Source organism: Equus asinus, chromosome 3 (genome assembly GCF_041296235.1).
Source record: "Equus asinus isolate D_3611 breed Donkey chromosome 3, EquAss-T2T_v2, whole genome shotgun sequence".
Classification (NCBI taxonomy): domain Eukaryota; kingdom Metazoa; phylum Chordata; class Mammalia; order Perissodactyla; family Equidae; genus Equus; species Equus asinus.
The window spans coordinates 129740901-129764411 of NC_091792.1; the positions used below are offsets into that span (position 1 = coordinate 129740901).

Sequence of the window (23511 nt, forward strand, 5' to 3'; positions counted from 1 at the left end):
GTAGATATTCTCTGATAAATTTATTAAGTGGAAAAATATCTGTAATTGCATGCTATTAATAAAGATCCTAACTGGTTGATTTATTCAACAAATACTTACCTACTGCATGTTCTTTAAGGATTAAGTATTTAGTAAACCTAATTTGTTTATATGGTCCATGCTATTAATTTCACTTAATACAAAAAATATGTATGAGCATGTACTATATATCACATATCCTTTGTACACAGATGAATAAGACATTGTTTTACTATACTCAAAGAATTTCTGCAGTCTAATGGAGGCTATTAAAGATCTTTACATTAGAAGACAATACATTATAATATAATATAGATTAAACAATGTACACTTTTAATAATCTATAAATGCTATAAGCAGCCTTATAGGAGAGCAAGGGAAGATTTCACATAAGGTGATACATGAACTGGGACTTGAAGATTAAAAAGAAACTTGTAAGACAGAGGGGAAAGGCAAAGCCAGTCTTGAAAACACAAAGCATGTTTACGGGATTAAGAGAAGCTGGTTGGAGCGTGGGAACACAGTAGTACGGCAGATAAGAAAAGACGAAACTGGAAAGGGGGATGACGTGAAATCTGGAAGGGTCCTACACGTCATGGTAAGAAATATCAATTTCATTTTCTAAGGGAATTTGAAGGGAAATTACCTGTCATAGCATTTAGGGTAGAGACTTTACAGATATCACCTCACTGAATCCTCAAATAATACTGTGAGGTACACAAAGTATTCCCAGCAAATAGATGATGAAAATGAAGCTCAAAAAGTACATAACTTTGGGGGCTGGCCCCGTGGCCGAGTGGTTAAGTTTGCGTGCTCCACTGCAGGGGGCCCAGTGTTTCGTTGGTTCGAATCCTGGGCGTGGACATGGCACTGCTCATCAAACTACACTGAGGCAGCATCCCACATGCCACAACTAGAAGGACCCACAATGAAGAATATACAACTACGTACTGGGGGGCTTTGGGGACAAAAAGGAAAAAAAATAAAATCTTTAAAAAAAAAAAGTACATAACTTTGGGGGAGGGTGAAAAGGGTAAAGGGGCACACATGTATGGTGACAGATAAAAACTAGACTACTGGTGGTGAACACGGTGCAATCTATACAGAAACTGACATATAGAAATGTACACCTGAAATTTACACAATGTTATAAGCCAATATGACCTCAATGAAAAAAATAAAAAATAAAAAAGTATATAACTTGGCCCAAGTCACACAGATAATAAGTGACAGACCCAGGACTGGTATGTCTGACTCCAAAGCTGAGCTCTTTCCATTATAAGACAAATAAGGAACCATTAGAATTGTTAAGCATTTCAAATTGGGGGCTTTTTTGTTTTATCTTGTTTTGTTTTATGGAAGATAAATATGGAAACAGCACAGCACAGTTGGTAACAGCTCTGGTATAGAGTCAGAAACCAGCATTTAAATCCCTACTTGCTGGCTATGACACTTTGAACAAGTTACTTAACTTTCCTAAGCCTTGATTTTCTCATTTGCAATATGGGGATAATAAAAATACCTACCTCATAGGGTTGTTCTGAGGATTAAATGAGATAATCCATGAAAAAATGCTGTGCACAAGGACTGGCACCTAGTAAGCACCCAATTAATGTTCCCTTAAGAAGAAAAACAAAGAGGGATTGGAGGGGGCAAACCTAGCAGAGACCAGTTAGGTGATTATAGCAATACTACAAAACCAGATGCCCTAAATGTGGAAAAAGGGGAAAAAAAAAAAAAAGAAACAAAGAAACAAAGCAAATACAAGAGGCATTCTTATGAAAAAAACTCTACACAACAGAAAAACCACAAAAGAAGAGATCAACCAAAAAAATTAACATGTATATAATGAAAAACAGTATTAAGTAAAAGTAAGTAAAAGATCAAGACACATATTACACAAAAGAAGAGTCCTTACAGAGTTTTGGAAAAAATTAAAACAATGGTATAAAACAACAAAAAACACATGAATGAACAAGTCACACGAGAATACAAGAATTAATGAACAATCATACACAAAAATGTATTCCTCTTTATTTTAAAAAAATTCAACATTCCTCTCTATTTTAAGAAAACACAAATTAAGAAAAGGTGTCATTTAATTCCTATTAAAACCTTAAAAATAATACTACACAATGCTGAAAAGTCTGTGGTGAAACCACTAGACTAATACTGTGCTGGTGGTATTACAAATTGGCACACCTCTTTGGTAGGCAATTTAGCAGTATTGTTTCCAAGAGCTGAAAACTGTTCTCACCCTGTGACACAAGAAAATAAAACTTTGGGACTAAGAAAAAAGTCAAAAGAAGGAAAAGGTTATTTATACCAAGATGTTTTCTGCAATATTAACTATTCATGAAGAACTCAGACATAATTAAAGCACAACAACTTAGCGGAATATTAGAAAGCTATTAAAAATAAATATGAAGATTGCAGCAACACTGAAAAAATGCTTATGTTAACTTAAGTTTAAAAAGTAGAATATACAATCTCATCAATGCTATTATTCAAACTAATCAAAATATCAGTATTTATGAACAAGGTGTAGAGAAGATCCTGGAAAAGAGAAATATATTTTTTGTTAGTATGTGAAGGTAATATATTTTTCTTGTAATTCCTCATGGCTGTGTTAGTGAATGCAAAACAAATAAATTTTAAAGACATCAAAATTAGGAAAAAAATGTTGAACTCACACTTACAAAATTCTACACACTATCATTTCTGAGCATCAAGTGGACTACTGAAAACTGGTTTACTGCATACATATCATAACAGAATAAAGGTATGCTCACATCACAGACCACATAATGAATAAAAATGGAAGGTTATCATGCATTATCAAAACTTCCCAAATCTAGAATAATTTTATCCTACACTAACATGGCCAATAGCAATACTAAGCATCAACATTTAATTTACTCATCCAGTCAACTTTGATAGTTTCCCTTCTGTCTACAAACATATTTCTAAACAATTTATTACAAGTTATAAATAACATACTATACTGAAGACTTTACCAAAAACAAAACAAAACAAACCACCTCAAACCTTATGAAAAAAGTCCCATGAGGTACATACTATTATTTTTCTCATTAATAGATTAAAAAATTGAGACCTAGAGAGCTTAAGTGGCAGAGCTAGAAATCCAACCTAGGTTTCTTGACTCCAAAGTCAATGTTTTAAAACCATACTACTCTACTAGCCTCAACTCTCAGTCAGCTCTCATTCCCACAATTATAATTACCTCTTCAATCAATAAATATTTACTGAGGTCCTGCTATGAGTCATTTGCTATTTTAGGGACTGGGGATACAGCAGTAAAACAAAACTGTTTTTAAAATTCATCTTTATGGAGCTTACATTTAGGACTGTGGTTCTCAAGCAGAGATGATTTTGCCCCCTAGGGGACATACGACAATATATGGAGGCATTTTTAATTGTCACAATTTGGTGGGAAGAGTGCTACTGGCACCTAGTGGGTACAGGCCAGGGATGCTGCTGAACATCCTACAACAAACAGGAGAGCCACTCACAACAAAGAACTATGCAGTCCAAAATGTCAAGAGTGCCAACCTGTTCTAGAGGGAAGGTAAAAAAAAAATAATAAAACATAGAATATGATATCTATACATACATCCTATATCTAGAATTATATATTTCTTGAAAGCAGAAACTATGCTTTATTCTTCTTCAGATCCCTCACAATACCAAACTTAGTAGTTGCCCACGCAGATGCTCCATAAGTGATGAACAAAATAGAAACCAGGCAGTCATTTTTCTATATTACTACTGGTCAGGGCATAGTACATGAAGTCTTCTTATAAGATGCAAAGGGTTCAAACTAAACTTTTTCTCACCTTTAAAATCACATTCAGAAAGCATCAAATACACTACATCAGGATCCAGATCAGAAAACATCTCTGAGATAACGGTGAAGAGTTCTTCCTGATCAACTTTTGTCTCACACATGGAAGGAAGAGTAGTGGTTGGCTCCTCATGACTAGCAACACTGGATACGACAACTTCCTTAGAGTTTGCAGTCTTCCGAAAAGGATTTCCCCCAAGATTTTTCCTTCTCCTTGGCATTCTGACTTCCAAAACTAAAATGTTTCCCTTTTCTTACTTAAGATGTTTGATATTTAAGTCATACCTCAAAGAAAACAGGGTTAAGTATCTTGCACAATCCAGCAGTAAAAGGACCTAAAATAGAAAGCAAGTAGAAACACTCAGACTATATAGTTCTATTTCCATTTCTAAAATCGGAATGACATCTTTATTTAACTCTAAGAAAGTACTATCAACTCTGGCGGCAAAGCCAAGAAGCAGTCAGACAATTTCTCTTTCTCCAAAATATTCAAGTTTTGCCAGGATTGAACATGTTAAAAATTAAGATATTAACAAATGCAACATATTTTCAGAACAGTGAGTACACTGTTTTAATATCATTTTTCATAATTAGAATGCCTACTGAACACCTTCATGTGGATGTCTAATAGGCATCACAAACTTAACATGTCCAAAACCGAGCTGCTGCTCATCCCTTCACAGTCTTACCCATCTCAGCTAAGGCAGCTCTGTCCCTCCAACGGCTCAGGTCAAAAATCTTGGAGTCATTCTTCACTCCTCTCATCCCACATCCAATCAGTAAGCCAATTTTGTCAGTATAACCCTTAAAATGTATCCAAATAGGATCGGTCCTCACCATCTCCACTGCTGCCACAGCCTTTTGCCTGGATTACTGTAACAGTCTTGTAAAGAATCTCCCTGCTTCCACCCTTGCCCCTTCGGTCTATTTAGCACAGCAATTAGAGTGATTCAGCTAAACTGTAGGTCAGATCACCCCTCCTTCTGCTAATCTAACCACCAGCTTCCCATCTCACTCAGGGTAAAAAGAAGAGCCCTTAAAACGGCCTATAACCCAGACATTTCTGTTACCTCAGTCCTGTCATCCCTAATCCTCTTTCCCTTGCTCACGTCACTCCAACCACACTTCGCCTCCTTGCTCTTCCTCAAACACACCAACCATGCTCCCACCTGGGAACCTTTACATCCTGGTTCCCTCTACCTGAACTACTATTCTCCCAGGTATCCATAAAGTTTTATTTCCTCACCAGTTTCCTATCATTACTCAAATGTTACCTTCTCAGGAAGTCAGTCCCCCAACACCACTTATCCTTCTTCCCTTACTTGAATTTTCTCCATAAGACTTATCTTCTAACATAGTATATGTTTTATTTATTTGTTTTACTTACTTATTTATTTATTATATTTACTACTGATATTCCAGTAAAATGTAAGCTCCACAAGGGCAGGGACTCGTATATATGGAGAACTCCAGACAGTCTATGCTTGTCTATTAAATATTTCAAACTTAACATATCTAAAACTAAGTGTCTGATATTTTGCCCAAAATCTGCCCTAACCATTTGGGTTGGCTACCATCATTTTTCACCTTATTCCTGTCTCCCTGCTTCCAACCCTTGCCCACTATAGTCTATTTTCAACACATGAGTCAGAACGATCTACATACAGCACTAATCAGAATGAATTAGGGTCTCCTCTAAATCCTCAAGTGGTTGGTTCTCCATGTCACTCAGAGCAAAACCTAAAGTCCTTACAATGGACCACCTCCCTGCTGGCCTGTAATATACTCTCCCCAAGATATCTGCACTGCTAACTCTTTCATTCTTTCAAATCTTTGTTCAAGTGGCACATTCAGTGATTTCTTCCTTGATTACCCAATTTAAAATCATATCCTCCACTCCCTCTGCCCCAATTTCCCTCTCCTGTTAACCACTCATTGCCCTTAACACATTCTAACATACTATAAAATTTGCCTTTTAAAAAAATTTACTGTGTCATAGCTCTATCTTCCAGAACTGCACTATCAATATGGCAGCCGCTGGCCACATGTGCCTATTTAAGTTAATTAAAATTATATTTTTTATATATTAATATGAGATAAAGTAGAATTTAGAGAAAGAAAATTATCAGAGACAGAGAGGAACATTATACAATCATAAAGGATCAGTCCACCAAGAAGACAGAGCAGCCCTAAATGTGTATACACCAAAAAACAGAGCCACCAAATAAGCGATGCAAAAACCGATAGACTGAAAGGAGAAACAGACAAATCCACAATTATAGTTAGAGACTTCAATACCCCTCTCTCAACAATTGATAGAATAACTAGACAGAAGATCAGAAAGGATACAGAAGCACTCAATAACACCATCAATTAAGGATCTAACGAACATTTATATAACATTCCAGCAAACAACAGCAGAATATACATTCCTTTCAAGTGCCCACAGAACATATACCAAGAGCGACCATATGCTAGGCTATAAAACAAACCTCAACAAATTTAAAATAACTGAAATCATACAAAGTATGTTCTTTCACCACAACGGAATCAAACTAGAAATGAGTAACAAAAAGATAACAGGAAAATCTCCACAAACACTTGGAACCTGAGCAATACACTAAATAACCGGTGGATCAAAAAGGAAGTCTCAAGGAAAACTAAAAAATACATTGAAGTAAATGAAACTGAACATATACCATATCAAAATTTGTAGGACACAGCTAAAGCAGCAATGTCAGAAAATTATAGCACTACATGCATACATTAGAAAAGAGGAAAGTCTCAAATCAATAATCTAAGCCCCCACCACAACAGTCCAGAAAAAGAGCAAAATAAACCCAAAGCCAGTAAAAGGAAGGTAATAAAAAAGCTAAGAGCAGAAATGAATGAAATTGAAAACAGAAAAACAGAGAAAAATCAGTGAAACAAATTGATGGCTCCTTGAAAAGATCCATAAAATTGACAAGCTTCTGCCACAAATGACAAAGAAAAAAAGAGAGCAGACACAAATTACCAATATCAGGAAGAAACAAGGGGTATCACAACAGACCCTGCAGACATCAAAAGACTAACAAGGGAATACTGTGAACAACTGTACACACACAAGTTTGACAACTCATATGAAACGGACCAGTTTTCTCAACAACCACAAATAACCACAACTCACTCAACAGGAAACAGACAAAAGCTCTATGAAATTTAATTCACAATTTTAAAACTCCCAAAAAAGAAATTCCAGGCCCAAATGGCTTCCACGGAGAATTATAAGAAAGATTTTTAAGAATTAACACTAACTTTATATAATCTCTTCCCAAAATAGAAGAGAGAACACTTTCCCACTCATTTTATGAGGTTAGTATTATCCCAATACCAAAATCAGACAACGCCAGTATAAAAAAACTATAAACCAATATTCTTCATGAATACAGACACAAAAATCCTTGACAAAATATTATCAAATAGAATTCAGCAAATTATAAAAAATATGAGGGATGCAAGGCTGATTCAATATTCAAAAATCAGTGTAACCCACCATATTAACAGGCTAAAGAAGAAAAATCACAATCATATCAATGAATGAAGAAAAAATACTGACAAAATTCAACACCTATTCATAACATAAATCTCCAGAAAAACAGAAATAGAGGAGAACTTCCTCAACTCGATTAACAGCAACTACAAAACCTCTATAGCTAACATTATATTTGATATTAAAAAACTAAATGCCTTCCTCCAAAGACTGGGAACAAGGCAAGGACGTCCACTCTTAGCACTCTTATTCCCTTAATGCTGGAAGTTCTAGCCTGTGAAGTAAGGCAAGAAAAGGAAATAAAAGGCATACAGATCAGAAAGGAAGAAATAAAACTGTCCCTATTTGCAGATGACATAGTTCTCTACATTGAAAATCTCAAGGAATCTACAAAATGTCCAACAAATAAGTGAATTCAGCAAAGCGCAGGATACAAAATAACTGTATTCACATTTTCTCTTTCATGAGATTGCCATTGATTGGAACTGCATTTCTGGTAGGTCGATATCAATGTAAGAATGTGCATAGAGGTAGTAAAAGCAGCAAGAGGTAAAATCTCAGAGGAGTTCTTATCACAATTGTAAAAAATAAATAGGAGTGATATCAGCATCACAGTGGAGTGAGTTCTCCTGACAATCTCTCCCCTCCATGATACAATGAAAAAGACATTCACGCTCCAACAGAGGACATCCACACAACACAAAAGACATCTGAGAGACCCATGCAGCCACACGTCAGAGGGTGGAGAGGCTGAAGCCCCCCTCAGAGGAGGTGGAAGCAGGTAAGAGAAAACCTCACTGCCTCCCCAAAAGACTGCTGTCTGGGCCTGCAGGCAGCTTCCGAGATGGAAGGAAGGGGGCAGGGGACACCCATTCTTGAGAACATCAAAGATCCCCGAGGTCCCTTGCAGCCTAGAGGAAGCCCCCAACCAGGGTGAAAGCTATCATAGGGGGTGACCTCATCAAGCCAACACCCCAGGAGAGTAGATAGCAAGAGCAGAGCGAGTAAGCCCACAAGAGCACACAGAAGAAAATGCCCCTCCCCTCAACCTGCCCAGCACTGGCTCCAGTGCCTGGGATCTCGGCAGAAGGCAGAGGGCTCAGAATACGCAGTTCTTGACCCCAACCCAGTGGCAATACATGGTAACTGCAACCAAATAATACCAGGATGTGAAAGAACAAAGCCACGCCCTCTAGCAGTATCAAAAATTATATTAGATCCCCAGACCACAGTGAAAATGACAAGTAACCAGAAATCAGTCCTGAAAACACAGAAACATGTAATCTAAATGACAGAGAATTCAAAATAGCTATCATCGAAAAACTCAACAAGTTAAAAGAGAATGTAGAGAAACAATTCAAGGAGTTCAGGAGCTACCTCACAAAAGGGACTGAAACTATAAAGAAAGTTCAATAAGAAATATTGGAGATGAAAGGCACAATCAATGAAATAAAACAAAATATGGATTCCCTGAATGCTCCAGCAGACATCATAGAGGAGGAAATCAGCATAATCGAGGATAAACATGTTGAAATGCTCCAGATAGAGAAGAGACAACTAAGACTAGAAAGAAATGAACAAAGTCTCTGAGAAATATCCAACTCAATTAGGAAATGCAACATGAGAATTATAGGTATTCCAGAGGGAGAAGAGAAGGAAAAAGGAGCAGAAAGTCTGCTCAAAGAAATAATAGCAGAGAAGTTCCCAAACCTGGGAAAGGAAGTGGAAAACCATGTGGAAGAAGCTATCAGATCTCCCAAATATGTCAGTGTAAAAAGACCTACTGCAAGGCATATAGTAGTCAAACTGGCAAAAGTAAAAATACCAAGGGCAGCAAGGCAGAAGAAAATAATCTGCAAAGGAACCCTTATCAGGCTTTCAGTGGCTTTCTCTGGAGAAACGTTACAAGCTAGGAGAGACTGGAAGGACATATTCAAATCTTTGAAGGACAAGAACTTTCGGCCAAGAATACTCCATCCAGTGAAAATATCCTTCAGATATGATGGAGAAATAAAAGCTTTCCCAGATAAACAAAAGCTAAGGGAGTTAGTAGCTATGAACCCCCGCTACAAGAAAGGCTCAATAAGGTCTGCATACCTAAGAAAAAAGGGGGAGGAGAAAAGGGTAACAAAGCATGGAGTAAGGAGATAAATAGGTAGACAAAAATCAGAAAATTGTAGCTATACATCAGAGCAGGTTAGCAAATACTCAAGAATAACATTAAATATAAAGGGAAGGAAAACATCAAAAACAAAGACAATCTTGTCCTTTTAACCACAAATTCACAAGACAAGATGGAACTAAGATGTGAGAAAAACAACTTAGGAGGGGAAGAGGGTAAGGAATGAATCAGTTTAGTCTGAGAAATAAGAGCCCATCAGAAAATGGACTATCTTATCTACAAGATTTTGAATACAAACCTCATAGTAACCACTAAACAAAAATGCAGAACAGAGACACAAAAAATAAATAAGGAGGACCAGCCCGGTGGCACAGCAGTTAAGTGTGCATGTTCCGCTTCGGCGGCCCAGGGTTCACCGGTTTGGATCCCCAGTGCGGATATGGCACCACTTAGCAAGCCATGCTGTGGTAGGTATCCCACATATAAAGTAGTGGAAGATGGGCATGAATGTTAGCTCAGGGCCAGCCTTCCTCAGCAAAAAGAGGAGGATTGGCAGCAGTTAGCTCAGGGCTAATCTTCCTCAAAAAATAAATTAATTAAATAAATAAACAAATAAGGAGAGAACAAAGAAACACAACATAAAAAACTACATAACTCAATTGGTAGACCGAAACACATGGGACAAGAAACAAAGGAAATGCAGGAGAACTGGAAAACAAGTGATAAAATGGCAGCATTAAGCCCTCATATATTGATAATCACCCTAAATATAAATGGATTGAATTCTCCAATAAAAAGACATAAATGGGTGAGATGAATTAAAGAATAAGACTCAACAATATGGTGGCTCCAGGAAACACATCTCAGCTTCAACAACAAACACAGGCTCAGAGTGAAGGGATGGAAGACAATACTCCAAGGTAATGGCAAACAAAAGAAAGCAAGTGTCACAATACTTCTATCAGACAAGGGAGACTTCAAGATAAGCAGGTAAAGAAAGACAAAGAGGGGCAGTATATAATAATCAAAGGAATACTCCACCAAGAACACATAACACTTATAAATATCTACGCACCCAACACAGGAGCACCAAAGTACATAAAGCAACTATTAACAAACCTAAAAGGAGATATTAATAATAACACAACAATAGTAGGGAACTTCAACACGCCACTCACATCAATGGATAGATCATCCAGACAGAAAGTCAACAAAGAAACAGTGGAATTAAATGAAAAGCTAGAACAGTTGGACTTAATAGACATATATATAGAACACTCCATCCAAAAACAGCAGAATACACATTCTTCTCAAGTGTGTACAGAACATTCTCAAGGATAGACCATGTGTTGGGAAACAAGGCAAGCCTCAATAAATTTAAGAAGATTGGAAAAGATGCTTGTTATTATTTCAATCACAATGCTATGAAGCTAGAAATTAATTACAAGAAAAAAGCTGAGAAAGGGACAAAGATGTGGAGACCAAACAACATGCTATTGAGCAACCAATGGATCACTGAGGAAATTAAAGGAGAAACCAAAAAATATCTGGAGACATGTGAAAATGAAAACATACCATACCAACTCACATGGGATGCAGCAAAAGTGGTACTAAGAGAGAAATTCATTGCAATACAGGCTCACCTTAACAAACAAGAAAAATCCCAAATAAGCAATCTCAAACTACACCTAATTGAATTAGAAAAAGAAAAACAAACAAAGCCCAAAGTCAGCAGAAGGCGAGAGATAATAAAAATCAGAGCAGAAATAAATACAATTGAAACAAAAAGGCAGTAGAAGAAAGGATTAATGAAATAAAGAGCTGCTTCTTTAAGAAGATAAACAAAATTGACAAACTCCTAGCCAGACTTACAAAGAAAAAAAGAGAGAAAGCCCAAATAAATAAAATTAGAAATGACAGAGAAGAAATAACAACAGATACCACAGAAATACAAAGGATTATAAGAGAATAATATGAAAAGCTATATGCCAACAAAATGGACAATCTAGAAGAAATGAATAAATTCTTAGACTCTTAACAACCTCTCAAAGCTGAATCAAGAAGAAATAGAGAATCTGAATAGACCAATCACAAGTAAAGATGTCGAAACAGTAATCAAAAGCATCCCCAAAAATAAAAGCCCAGCACCAGACAGCTTCCTGGGAGAATTCTATGAAACTTTCAGAGAGGATATACTGCCTATCCTTCTCAAGTTATTCCAAAAAATTAGGGAAGACAGAATGCTTCCTAATACATTCTACAAGGCCAACATCACTCTGATATCAAAGCGTGACGAGGACAACACAAAAAAGGAAAACTACAGTCCAATATCGCTGATGAACATAGATGCAAAAATCCTCAACAAAATATTCACAACCCAAATACAACAGTACACCAAAAAGATCATACACCATGATCAAATGGGATTTATACCAGGGACACAAGTATGGTTCAACATCCGCAAATCAATCAATGTGATACACCACATTAACAAAATGAGGAATAAAAACCAGATGATCATCTCAACAGACACAGAGAAAGCATTTGACAAGATCCAACAGCCATTTATGATAAAAACTCTTAACAAAATGGGGAGAGAAGGAAATTACCTCAACATAATAAAGGCCATATATGACAAACCCACAGCCAACATCACACTCAATGGGGAAAAACTGAACGCCATCCCTCTGACAACAGGAACAAGAGAAGGATGCCCACTATCACCACTCTTATTCAACATAGTACTGGAGGTTTGGCCAGAGCAATTAGGCAAGAGAAAGGAATAAAAGGAATCCAAATAGGGAGTGAAGAAGTGAAACTCTCACTGTTTGCAGACAACATGATCATAAATAGAAAACCCTAAAGAATTCATGGGAAAACTATTAGAAATAATTAACAATTACAGCAGAGTTGCAGGGTACAAAATCAACTTACAAAAATCAGTTGCATTTTCTATCATAACATTAATAAAAAAAAATCAGCTGCATTTCTATACTCTGATAACCAATTTACAGAAAGAGAACTCAAGAATACAATTCCACTTACAATCACAACAAAAAGAATAAAATATCTAGGAATAAATTTAACCAAGGAGGTGAAAGAGTTATACAATGAAAACTATAAGACATTATTGAAAGAAACAGATGATGACATAAAGAAACACAAAGAGATTCCATGCACATGGATCAGAAAATAAATGTTAAAATGTCCATACTACCCAAAGCAATCTATACATTTAATGCAATCCCAATGACATTCTTCATGGAAATAGAGCTAAGAATCCTAAAATTCATATGGAGCAACAAAAAACCCCAAATTGCTAAAGCAATCCTGAGAAAAAAGAACAAAGTTGGAGGCATCACAATCCCTGACTTCAAAACGTACTACAAAGCCACTGTAATCAAAATAGCATGGTACTGGTACAAAAATAGGCACACAGATCCATGGAACAGAACTGAAAGCCCAGAAATAAAACCACACATCTATAGAGAGCTAATCTTTGACAAAGGTGCCAGGAACATACAATGGAGAAAAGATAGTCTCTTCAATAAATAGTGTTGGGAACTCTAGAAAACCACTTTCAAAAGAGTGAAAGTAGACCATTATCTCACGCCATACACGAAAACAAACTCAAAATGGATCAAAGACTTGAAGATAAGTCCTGAAACCACAAAACTCCTAGAAGATAATACAGGTGGTACACTCTTTAACCTCTAACTCAAAAGGATCTTTTCAAATACCATGATATCATGTCTTCTCACACAAGAGAAACAAAAGAAAAAGAAAAAAACAAGTGGGAATTCATCAGACTAAAGATCTTCTGCAAGGCAAAAGCAACTAGGATCAAAACAAAAAGACAACTGACCAACTGGGAGAAAATATTTGCAAATTATATATCCAACCAGGGGTTAATGTCCATAACATATAAGGAACTCACACAACTGAACAATAAAAAAAAAACAGCCCAATCAAAACAGAGGTAGAGGAGATGAGTAGACATTTTTCCAAAGAAGATATACAGATGGCCAATAAACATGAAAAGATGTTCAACATCACTAGTTATCAGGGCAATGCAAATCAAAACTACACTACGCTACCACCTAACACCTGTTAAAAATGACTATAATCACTAAGACTAAAAATAAAAAATGTTGGAGAGGGTGTGGAGAGAAGGGAACCCTCATACACTGATGGTGGGAATGCAAACTGGTGCAGCCACTATGGAAAACAGTATGGAGATTCCTCAAAAAGCTAAAAATACAACTACCACATGAGCCAGCTATCCCACTACTGGGTATCTACCCAAACAACTTGAAACCAACAATCCCAAGTAACATATGTACCCCTATGTTCACAGCAGCACTATTCACAATAGCCAAGACATGGAAGCAATCCAAGTGCCCATCAACCGATAACTGGATAAAGAAGATGTGGTATATACATGCAACAGAATACTATTCAGCCAGAAAAAAAAGACAAATTCATCCCATTTGCAACAACATGGATGGATCTAGAGGGTATTATGCTAAGTGAAATAAGCCAGACTGAGAAAGAATCACACCAGATTTCACTCATATGTGGAATATAAACAAACACATGGACAAAGAAAACAGTTCAGTGGTTACCAGGGGAAGGGAGGCAGAGGGTGGGCACAGGAGGTGAAGGGGAGCACGTATTTGGTGATGGACAAGAAATAATGTACAACTGAAATTTCACAAAGACGTAAACTATTATGAACTAAATAAAAAAATAAAGAGAAAAATAAATTGTATGTCTGATTCTCTAGTTTTCAGTTTCTTCTACCTTTATGTCTCTATAACATTTTTCTTTTTAACCTTTTAAAATCTTGAGTTGTTTAAAGACAAGCAAATATGTTACATTGGAATGTACCATATTATTTATTTATGATAAAGCCACTGTTTTTATATATTTTACCAATATATTTATATATTCTACCAATGAACACATGGACACTATATTTATATATTCTAGCCACTGCATTTATATATTCTACCAATGAACTGTATTTATATTTAAGTATATAAATTTAACTAGCCACTGTATTTTTATATTCTGTATTTCTATAGCCACTGTATTTATATATTCTACCAATGAACACATGGACACTGTAATTAAAAATACAGTATCATTCACAAACACACAAAAAAATGAAATACTTAGGTATAAATCTAACAAAACATATACAGGACTTGTATGCTGAAAACTACAAAACACTGATGAAAGAAATCAAAGATCTAAACAAATAGAAAGACAGCATGTTCATGAACTGAAACACTCAGCATAGTGAAGATGTCAATTCTCCCCAAATTGATGGACAGATTTAACATAATTCCTATCAAAATCCTAGCAAAATTTTCTGTGGATATGGACAAGATTATTCTAAAATTAAATGGGAAGATGAAGAAACTAGAATAGCTGTAACAATTTTGAAAAAGAGTAGAGTGGGAGAAATCAGTCAACTCAATTTTAAGACTTGTTATATAGCCACATTAATCGAGGCTGTGTGGTATCAATGGAAGGACAAACACATGATCAGATAACAGATTATAGATTTGGAAACAGAAGAGAGAACCCAGAAATAGATCAACATAAATATGTCCAACTAACTTTTGACAAAAGCGTAAAGCAACTCAATGGAGGAAGAATAGCCTTTTCAACAAATGGTACTGGAGCAAGTGGACAGCCATAGATAAAAAATAAACCTTGACCTCAGTCTCACACTTCATAGAAAAATTAACTCAAAATCGATCATGGACTTAAATCCATAAAACTATAAAACTTTACAAAAAAAAAAACAGGAGAAAATTTTCAGGATCTAGGGTTAGGTAAAAACACCAAAAGTATGACCCATAAAAGGAAAAACTGATGAAGAATATAAGATTGCTTTAATATTTGAAAGTTAATCAGTGCAATTCCTGACTAAGAAAATAAAGAAGAAAAATCACATAACTCAATATATGCAGAAAAACCATGTGAAAAAGTCAATATCCACTCATGATAAAAACTCTGTTCCAAGTAGAAATAGAAGGGAACTGATAAAGGCATTTACAAAAAAAAAAAACAACAAGCCACCACCAGCATCACCTCGTACTTAATGGTGAAATGCTGAAGGCTTTCCCTCTGCAATCAGAAATGAGACCAGGATGACCGCTATCACCACTTCTATCCTACATTGCTCCATTGTACCAGAGGTCACAGCCAGTACATTAAGACTTGAAAAGAAAATAAAAGTTCTAAGATTGGAAAAGAAGAAATAAAACTATCATTACTCAGACAATACAATTGAGTGCATATAAAATCGAAAAGAATCTAAAGATTATCTGTTGGATTACCAAGATAATTTGGCAAGGTTGCTGGATTGTTTTTCTCTAAACCAGCAAAAATTAGAAAATAAAATAAAACCTAATGGTCTAGACCTATCAGCAGCATCTACACAGGGGATAATCCCTCCTCAGGAGAACACCCTTAGGACATTCAGTATCTTCTCCTAAGGAAAGTACCACTTTTAGGATTTTCTTTAGGATTTCAACCTGGAAACAGTGGAGTGCTCGAGGGCTTGGCCCCGGGATCTCTTCCTTTCCCTGATTTACCAGCTCCTTTGGTGATCTCACTCAGTCTCATGGCTTTAAACACTAACAAAATGCCAACAAATTTATCTCTCCAACCTGCACCTCTTCCCTGATTCCAGAACCACATCAAACTACCCACTGAACATCTCCACTTTGTGTATCTAGTACACATCTCACACCAGGTGGGTCTAAAAGTGATCTCCTGATCCTCCTGTGCAGACCTGCCCTAACTACAGTCCTCTCAGTCTCAGCTACTGGCAACTTCCAGTTGCTGAGGCCAAAAAACTAAGGGCCATTTTTGCCTCCTCTTTCCCTCACACTCATGTCTATCATTCAGCAGATCTTGCCAGTTTTAAATTAAAAATATATTCAGGTCATATAATAATTCTGTTACCTGTAAGGAACTGCCAGAATGTTTCCCAAACTGGCTGTACCATTTTAATTTCCACCAGCAATTTCACCCATTTCTCTACATTCTTACCTGTTATTGTCTGTCTTTCTAATTATGACCATCCTAATGATATCACGTTGTGGTTTTGACTTGCATTTCCCTAATGACTAACGTTGTTGACCATCATTACATGTACTTATTGATATTTGTATATCTTCTTTGAAGAAATGTCTATTCAGATCCTTTGCTCATTTTTAAATTTAAGGGTTACTTGTCTGTGTTATTGAGCTGTAAGAGTTCTTTATACATTCTGAATACAAGTCCTTTATCAAATATTTCCTCCCATTCTGTGGGTTGTCTTTTCACTTTCTTCATAGTGTCCTTTGAAGCACAAATATTTTTTATCTTGATGAATTTATTTTTCTTTTGTCACTTACACTTTTATGTCCTATCTAAGTAACCGTTGCCTAAATCAAGGTCACAAAGATTTACACCTGTTTTCTTCTAAGAGTTTTATAGTTTTAGCTCTTACATTTAGGTCTTTAATCCATTTTGAGTTAATTTTTGTATATGGTGTGAGATTGGGGTCCAAGTTAATTCTTTTTCATGTGCATGTCCAATTGTCCCAGCACCATTTGTTGAAAAGACTATTTTTCCCCCATTGAATGGTCTTGGCACCCCTGTCAAAAATCAACTGACCATTAAGTCTAAGAGTTTATTGCTGGACTCTCAATTCTGTTTCATTGACCTACATGTTTATTCTTATGCCAGTATCACAGTGTCTTGATTACTGTAGCTTTAGTAAGTTTTAAAATTAGGAAATGTGAGTCTTCTAATTTTGTTCTTTTCTAAGACTGTTTTGACTATTCTGGGCCCCCTGCATTTCCATGTGAAATTTAGAATCGGCTTATCAATTTCTGCAAAGAAGCCAGATGGAATGTTGACACGGACTGCATTAAACCAGCAGATCATAAGTCAAATCAGTCCACTCCTTTGCTTTAAAACCTCCAATAGCTCTGCATCTCATGCAGAGTAAAAGCCCAAGTTCTTAAAATGGCCTCGTTAAGATCCTAAACAGTCTGGTTCCATAATAACTCTCTCAAATCATTTTTTGATACTCTTTCTCTTGCTCTTTCTTAAACTCACCCAGTATTCTGCTTCACTGCCCTTATACTTGATTCTTAGCCTGAAATGCACTTTCCCCAGATATCTACCTGACTCACTCCTGACTTATAAAACTTTACTCATGGTGCGCTTGTAGTGAGGCTTTCCCTAACGGCTCTATGTAAAATTGCACAGACACACATTCTCTCCATCTCCCCTTCGTTATTTTTTTCCTCCAAAGCAGTTATCACTCCATAATTTAGATGTTTATTTTGTTTAATGTCTATATACCCTGACACTAGAAAGTAAGCTCTTTGAAGGCAAATGTTTTTGTCAATTCTGCTCACTCATGTAATACCATCACTAAACTAAATAATAAGTACCAAAACTAAATACCAATACTAAAACAAGGCCTAGCACATAATTAGCACTCAATGAATTTCTGCTGGATGAATGAAGGATTAAGGTAGGGAATAAGAACCAAGAAGAACAGGAAAGCAATAGGTCAGAATTCTAAGAAGAAATAGAAATACTCAATAAACACTAAAAAGTTTAATTCATTAATAAAGAGAATTGAAAGAGAATATTATGTTGCCTATTAAATAAAAAATAATAATTTTTAAAGTAATAATAGCCAGTGTTGGCAAGGCTATAGCAAAACAGGAATTCTCATACACTGTAAAGAGTATAAAATGGTATAACCTTTCTGGAAAGCAAAGCACCACTACATATCAAGAAATTTTAGATTACATATATTCTAAGTATATTAAAATGAATTCCAGGAATTCATCATAAAAAATAATCACAAACTTACAGAAATATTTATATAGAGACATTCAAAATACAGTGATTTTTCTACAAAGAAAAACTGAAAAATATTTGGTGAGAAAGGAATGATAAAATAATTTCTGGTGACAAGTATAATTTATTAAATACTTAATGCATGCCAGCTAGAATGCTAAGATTATGACTTTATGTAATTCTTAAAACAGTAAGTAATATTATGCCTATACTATAAATAAGAAAACTAAGGGGGCCACCCCCGTGACGCAGAGGCTAGGCCTGCACGTTCTACTTAGGTGGCCACGGGTTCGCCAGTTTGGATCCCGGGTGCGGACATGGCACCACTTGGCAAGCCATGCTGTAGTAGGTGTCCAAGATGTAAGAAGTAGAGGAAGATAGGCACAGATGTTAGCACAGGGCCAGTCTTCCTCAGCAAAAAGAGGAGAATTGGCAGCAGATGTTAGCTGAGGGCTAATCTTCCTCAAAAAAAAAAAGAAAACTAAGGACTAGAAAAAGTAATTATCAGGCTTAAGGCTCTTAAGTAGCAAAACTGGGATCTGAACCCAGATTTGTTAGACTCCACTAAGTACCATATCCCTACAGATTCATAAAATGGAATTTTATACAGCCATTAAAGACTATATTTTGGGTAACATTTAATTGGAATTTTTTAAAACAATGTTAGAAAAGAAAGCAAGACATAAAACTAAATATAATTTACATAGATACTCAAATGGGACTGGACTAGATTAGACTAGGATATTAGACTGGAAAGGAAACCTCTGGGTAATGAGATTAAAAGTAACTTTTTTTTTTGAGGAAGATTAGCCCTGAGCTAACATCTGCTGCCAATCCTCCTCTTTTTTGCTGAGGAAGACTGGCCCTGAGCTAACATCCGTACCCATCTTCCTCTACTTTATATGTGGGATGCCTATCACAGCATGGCTTGCCAAGCAGTGCCATGTCCACACCTGGGATCCGAACCTGTGAACCCAGGGCCACTGAAACGGAACGTGTGCACTTAACCACTGCGCCACCAGGCCTGCTCCAAAAGTAACTTTATTTTTAACATACAATTTTTTATATATATTACTTTTGTATTTTCCAAATAATGTATAATGTACACATTTTTTTCACAATCAGGGAAAAAACAACAATCACTATTATCAATTAAAGCTGAATCTTGGACTTCCCTCTATACTTCTTCCAGCTTATAAACTATATATTCCTTCTACTCTCTTTAAGTATTGTGTCTACTTTTATGGAAAAACATCTAAATATACAGGCAGTTTGAGTGTCCGACCAATAATTAGTACAGTGAAGAAACTCTTACGTATAAAAACATACATAGTTGACACTACCTTCCAATTATCAGTTTTACTTTGTATGTCCAGTTTATTTCAATCCCATTTATTCACTTATGTTCACGTTTAACTCTTAACACCTGATTTTACGTATCTTCCTTTTTCCATAAAGACAGTCTTATTAACATACTAGTTTAAACAAGCTTGTATAACTTCTTCACATACATACCTGACCTAAATAGAGTGTATTCTAAAAACATATGGGCAATAAGGATGGGTAAGTAAGGTCTGATGTATTATGGAGAAATGTGAAAGGACTGGCTCAAATGAAGAACCTAAAAACAAATAATATAAATTTTTATTAATAGTGATACCATGAATACATAAATTTCATACACATATTTTCCAAGCTCTTCTACCTCTTTTATTCAATTTTAACCTGCTAGAGAACCTTATACATACTTGCTCACTAATTATCATCAAAATATTCCAGCATAGTAAACAGAGGTCTTACCAACTCCAGTTTTTTTAAACATAAAAGGACATATTTTCTTTTAACCATTAAAAAAAATTCAGGTTGAACATGAAATCTATAAATACTAGTAGAGTGAACACAAACTCAAACAGTCATATGGCAATGGTCAGTACTACCATTCAAGTGGATAAATCAATAAACACCACATCAAAAAAACCATCCTACTGAAAACTAAATCATTAACCCAACACTAAAAAAATTCCCCATATCATTTTATGAATAAATCTGTTATATGTACATATTATAAGGAGTTTTATATAAAATAATTTTAAATTACTTACCTTTATGGAAAAATATCCAAAAAATAATAAATTTCTATAACAATCAAGAAAGATATTCTATTTCATACTCAATATTAACCATCTAGGAAGAATAGGCCTAAGAAAACTGATACTAACAATAAAACATACTAATAATAATTTACTTCTTTAAAACCATCAAAAAAAGGAACAAAAACAAACAAACAAAAAAAAATAAGGAACATACAGGGAAGTTACAGGACCCAAACTGGCATGATTCCAGACAAGATCAGAAAATATCTCCCTCTGAAACAAACACTACCAAGAATAGTACAATCAATCTTCACTGGGGTTTAAGTTGCCTACAAGATGATTTTAAGTGTACCGCTGTGATAAGGGTAAGGTAGATACTAAATCTCATCAAGGTACCAAAGGGTATGTAATTAAAAAGACAGGATTTATAGAAAATGTAACCCAATTAACAAATAATCTTAAATGTAACTCTCTGTCATAAGAATTATTATAATTGATAATTGAAGACATCCTAAATATTGGATGGACAAGAGTATGGTTAATAAATTATTGCAAAAAAAGAGAAAATCCTACTTTGGAATACTATGCAGCTATTAAAAAGTTTAAGGTGGAATGTAGAAACCAGAAAGAACTCTGAGACATATTCTTAAGGGGAAAAGCCAGTTGCTGAACAATATATAGCTTTTGGCCAGAGAAGGGCAGAAAGATGTATTTCCTCTATAATTCTTGAACATTTTCTACAATCTTTCATTACTTACTGCCAGTACTAGACTTGCTTAGTTATGTTAGAGCCTCACATTGTTGGTTTTACTGACATAATTTCATCCACACATGTTTATTTCCCCAATTAGCTATGTTCCTCGGGAACACAGATTATGACACATACTCCAATTTGGCACTTAGCCATAGTCCTATACATAAAATAGGTGCACAAATAATATTTGTGGATGGCTAACTATATGTTAGCAAGAAGTAGCATTTTAGCAGCAGAGAAATTAAAACACACATTAAATGGGAAAACTAGGACCACGATATAGTTCTTTAGACTTCCTGGATCAACATATGTATGCAACCACAAGCTCTTGGAGAAATTCTAGTAAGAAAATCTGTGATAACATTTTCCTTCTCATGAGAGATTTTTTAAACACTCAAATATGTAAATAAAAGCTTAAAAACCTATGTGAAAAATATTCATACTCTATGACTTAAATAATACTTACCATCTGTCTGGCAGTGATACTCAGGTCCATAATACAAGGTCTCTCTTTCTCACAAAGTACCTAGGAAAATAAATTTGTAATCAGAAAGGTGGTTAAGAATCATAATGAATATTCTCTGTGTCTGCCGAGAGCTCCCTCTTCTCCTCCCCTACCCTACCAGGGCTCTGTTTTCTACTAATGGACCCCTGGCCATATAAGTGAGCACATCACATGACCTAGGCTGAACTAAGCATGGTACCTCATCCCCTCAGCTGCAGAAAGTGATCAAGGAATGGGCATGTGACCAAATCTATCTAGAGCCTCTGACACGAGGCTCTAAGTAGACAAGCCTGTGCTTCCAGGAACCAGGTCCCAACATGTAAGGAAGCATATCCACAGTAGGAGAAATGATGCCAGCATGCATAGACTGAAGTATAGGAAAGGCCCAACTATGGGCAAGTTAAGCCTTAGCTCCTTATGGATATGCATCTCTATGCCTGCAATTTCTGTTATATGGTTATTGGTATAACCAGCAACTGGTACATACCACTACATACTGGTATAACCAGTACCTTTTCTCTCCACAGGCTATTTCAAACTGTATGTCTGTTACCCGCAATCCAAAAAGTTCTAACTAATACACAGAAAAACTGAACAGATGGAAATTATACATCAAAAGATATATTTCACTCAAGATATAAAAGGGCCTACCAAGTATGCCTTTGCTGACTTAGAAAACTTTCACCTATCAGATGTAATGTCTCTTTCCCCTTTTTACTGGTAAACCCCAAAATTACTATTTAATTCTCCTTTTAGTATACTCTGTGCAAATCACACCTTTTTTTTTTTTTGCACCAAGGAAGATTCACCCTGAGTTAACATCCATTGCCAGTCTTCCTCTTTTTTGCTTGAAGAAGATTCGCCCTGAGCTAACATCTGTGCCAATCTTCCTCCGTTTTGTGTGTGGGTCACCGCCACAGCATGGCCACCAACAAGTGGTGTAGGTCCATGCCCAGGAACTGAACCTGGACTGTTGAAGCAGAGCACACCAAACTTAACCACTAGGCCACTGGACTGGCCCGTCATATCATTTTTTAAGACAGCCAATTTACCTTTTCCCTTTATTACATCCTAACCAGTACATGGTAAGATGACAAACAAGTAAAGCAATCCCAATGTGATAAGATGATATAGAATGCTAAGGAAACAAACAGAAGGTGTATGTAAGCCAGCCTTGAGGTATCAAGGAAGACTTCCCCATAGAGGTGTCACCTCAACTGAGACCTGAAAGACAACTCTGAGTTAATGAAACCAAAGGGGAGGGAAGCAAGGAAGTAGAGAAGGCATTCCAGACAGAGGGAAGCTTCTCTACTCAGGCTTAGATTTAACAAACTTGGCATCTTAAGGAAGAAATGCAAGTGACTGAATGACTAGCATATTGAGGGCAAAGGGAGAAAGTAACACGGAGGATGAAGATGAAGAAGTAAACAGAAGTCAGATCACGAAGACCCCGAAAGCCAAATTAAGAAGTTCAGACTTCATGCTGAAGGCAATGAAAAGCCACAAAAAAGGTTTTTAGCAGGGGAGTTACACATTCAAATGTGCTAGACAGATTACTCTGGCTACAGTGGGAAAAACAGATTGGAAGGCAAGACTGGAAGCAGGGATAACCACTTAGGAGGCTACTGAAGCAAGCCAGGTGAGAGATGATGCTAACCACGGAGTAGGCTGGTACCCCTGGGGATAGAGAAAAGGCCCAGACTCAAGAGATATTAAGGAGGAAAATTCCAACAGGG

At 36.1% G+C, this 23511-nt stretch overlaps 1 protein-coding gene across 8 annotated transcripts in view; it reads right to left on the bottom strand.

The window, feature by feature from the left end:
- N4BP2 (NEDD4 binding protein 2) overlaps window positions 1-23511 on the bottom strand; it is a 110453-nt gene that overhangs the window by 57661 nt on the left and 29281 nt on the right. For 4 of the 8 annotated variants that reach the window (XR_011502260.1, XM_070506000.1, XM_070505999.1 and 1 more), the window contains exons 1-2: window positions 19939-20045; window positions 3876-4218 (exon numbers count right to left, since the gene is read on the bottom strand). Coding sequence is in view for 4 of the 8 variants with exons in the window: in XM_070506000.1 (XP_070362101.1) it covers window positions 3876-4104 (229 nt within the window). In the remaining 4 variants the exon portion in view is untranslated. Of the gene's footprint in view, window positions 1-1544; window positions 1638-3875; window positions 4219-19938; window positions 20046-21736; window positions 21797-23511 lie in introns of those variants that run through there. The other 4 variants (XM_014857205.3, XM_070506002.1, XM_014857204.3 and 1 more) reach the window with 4 other exon arrangements.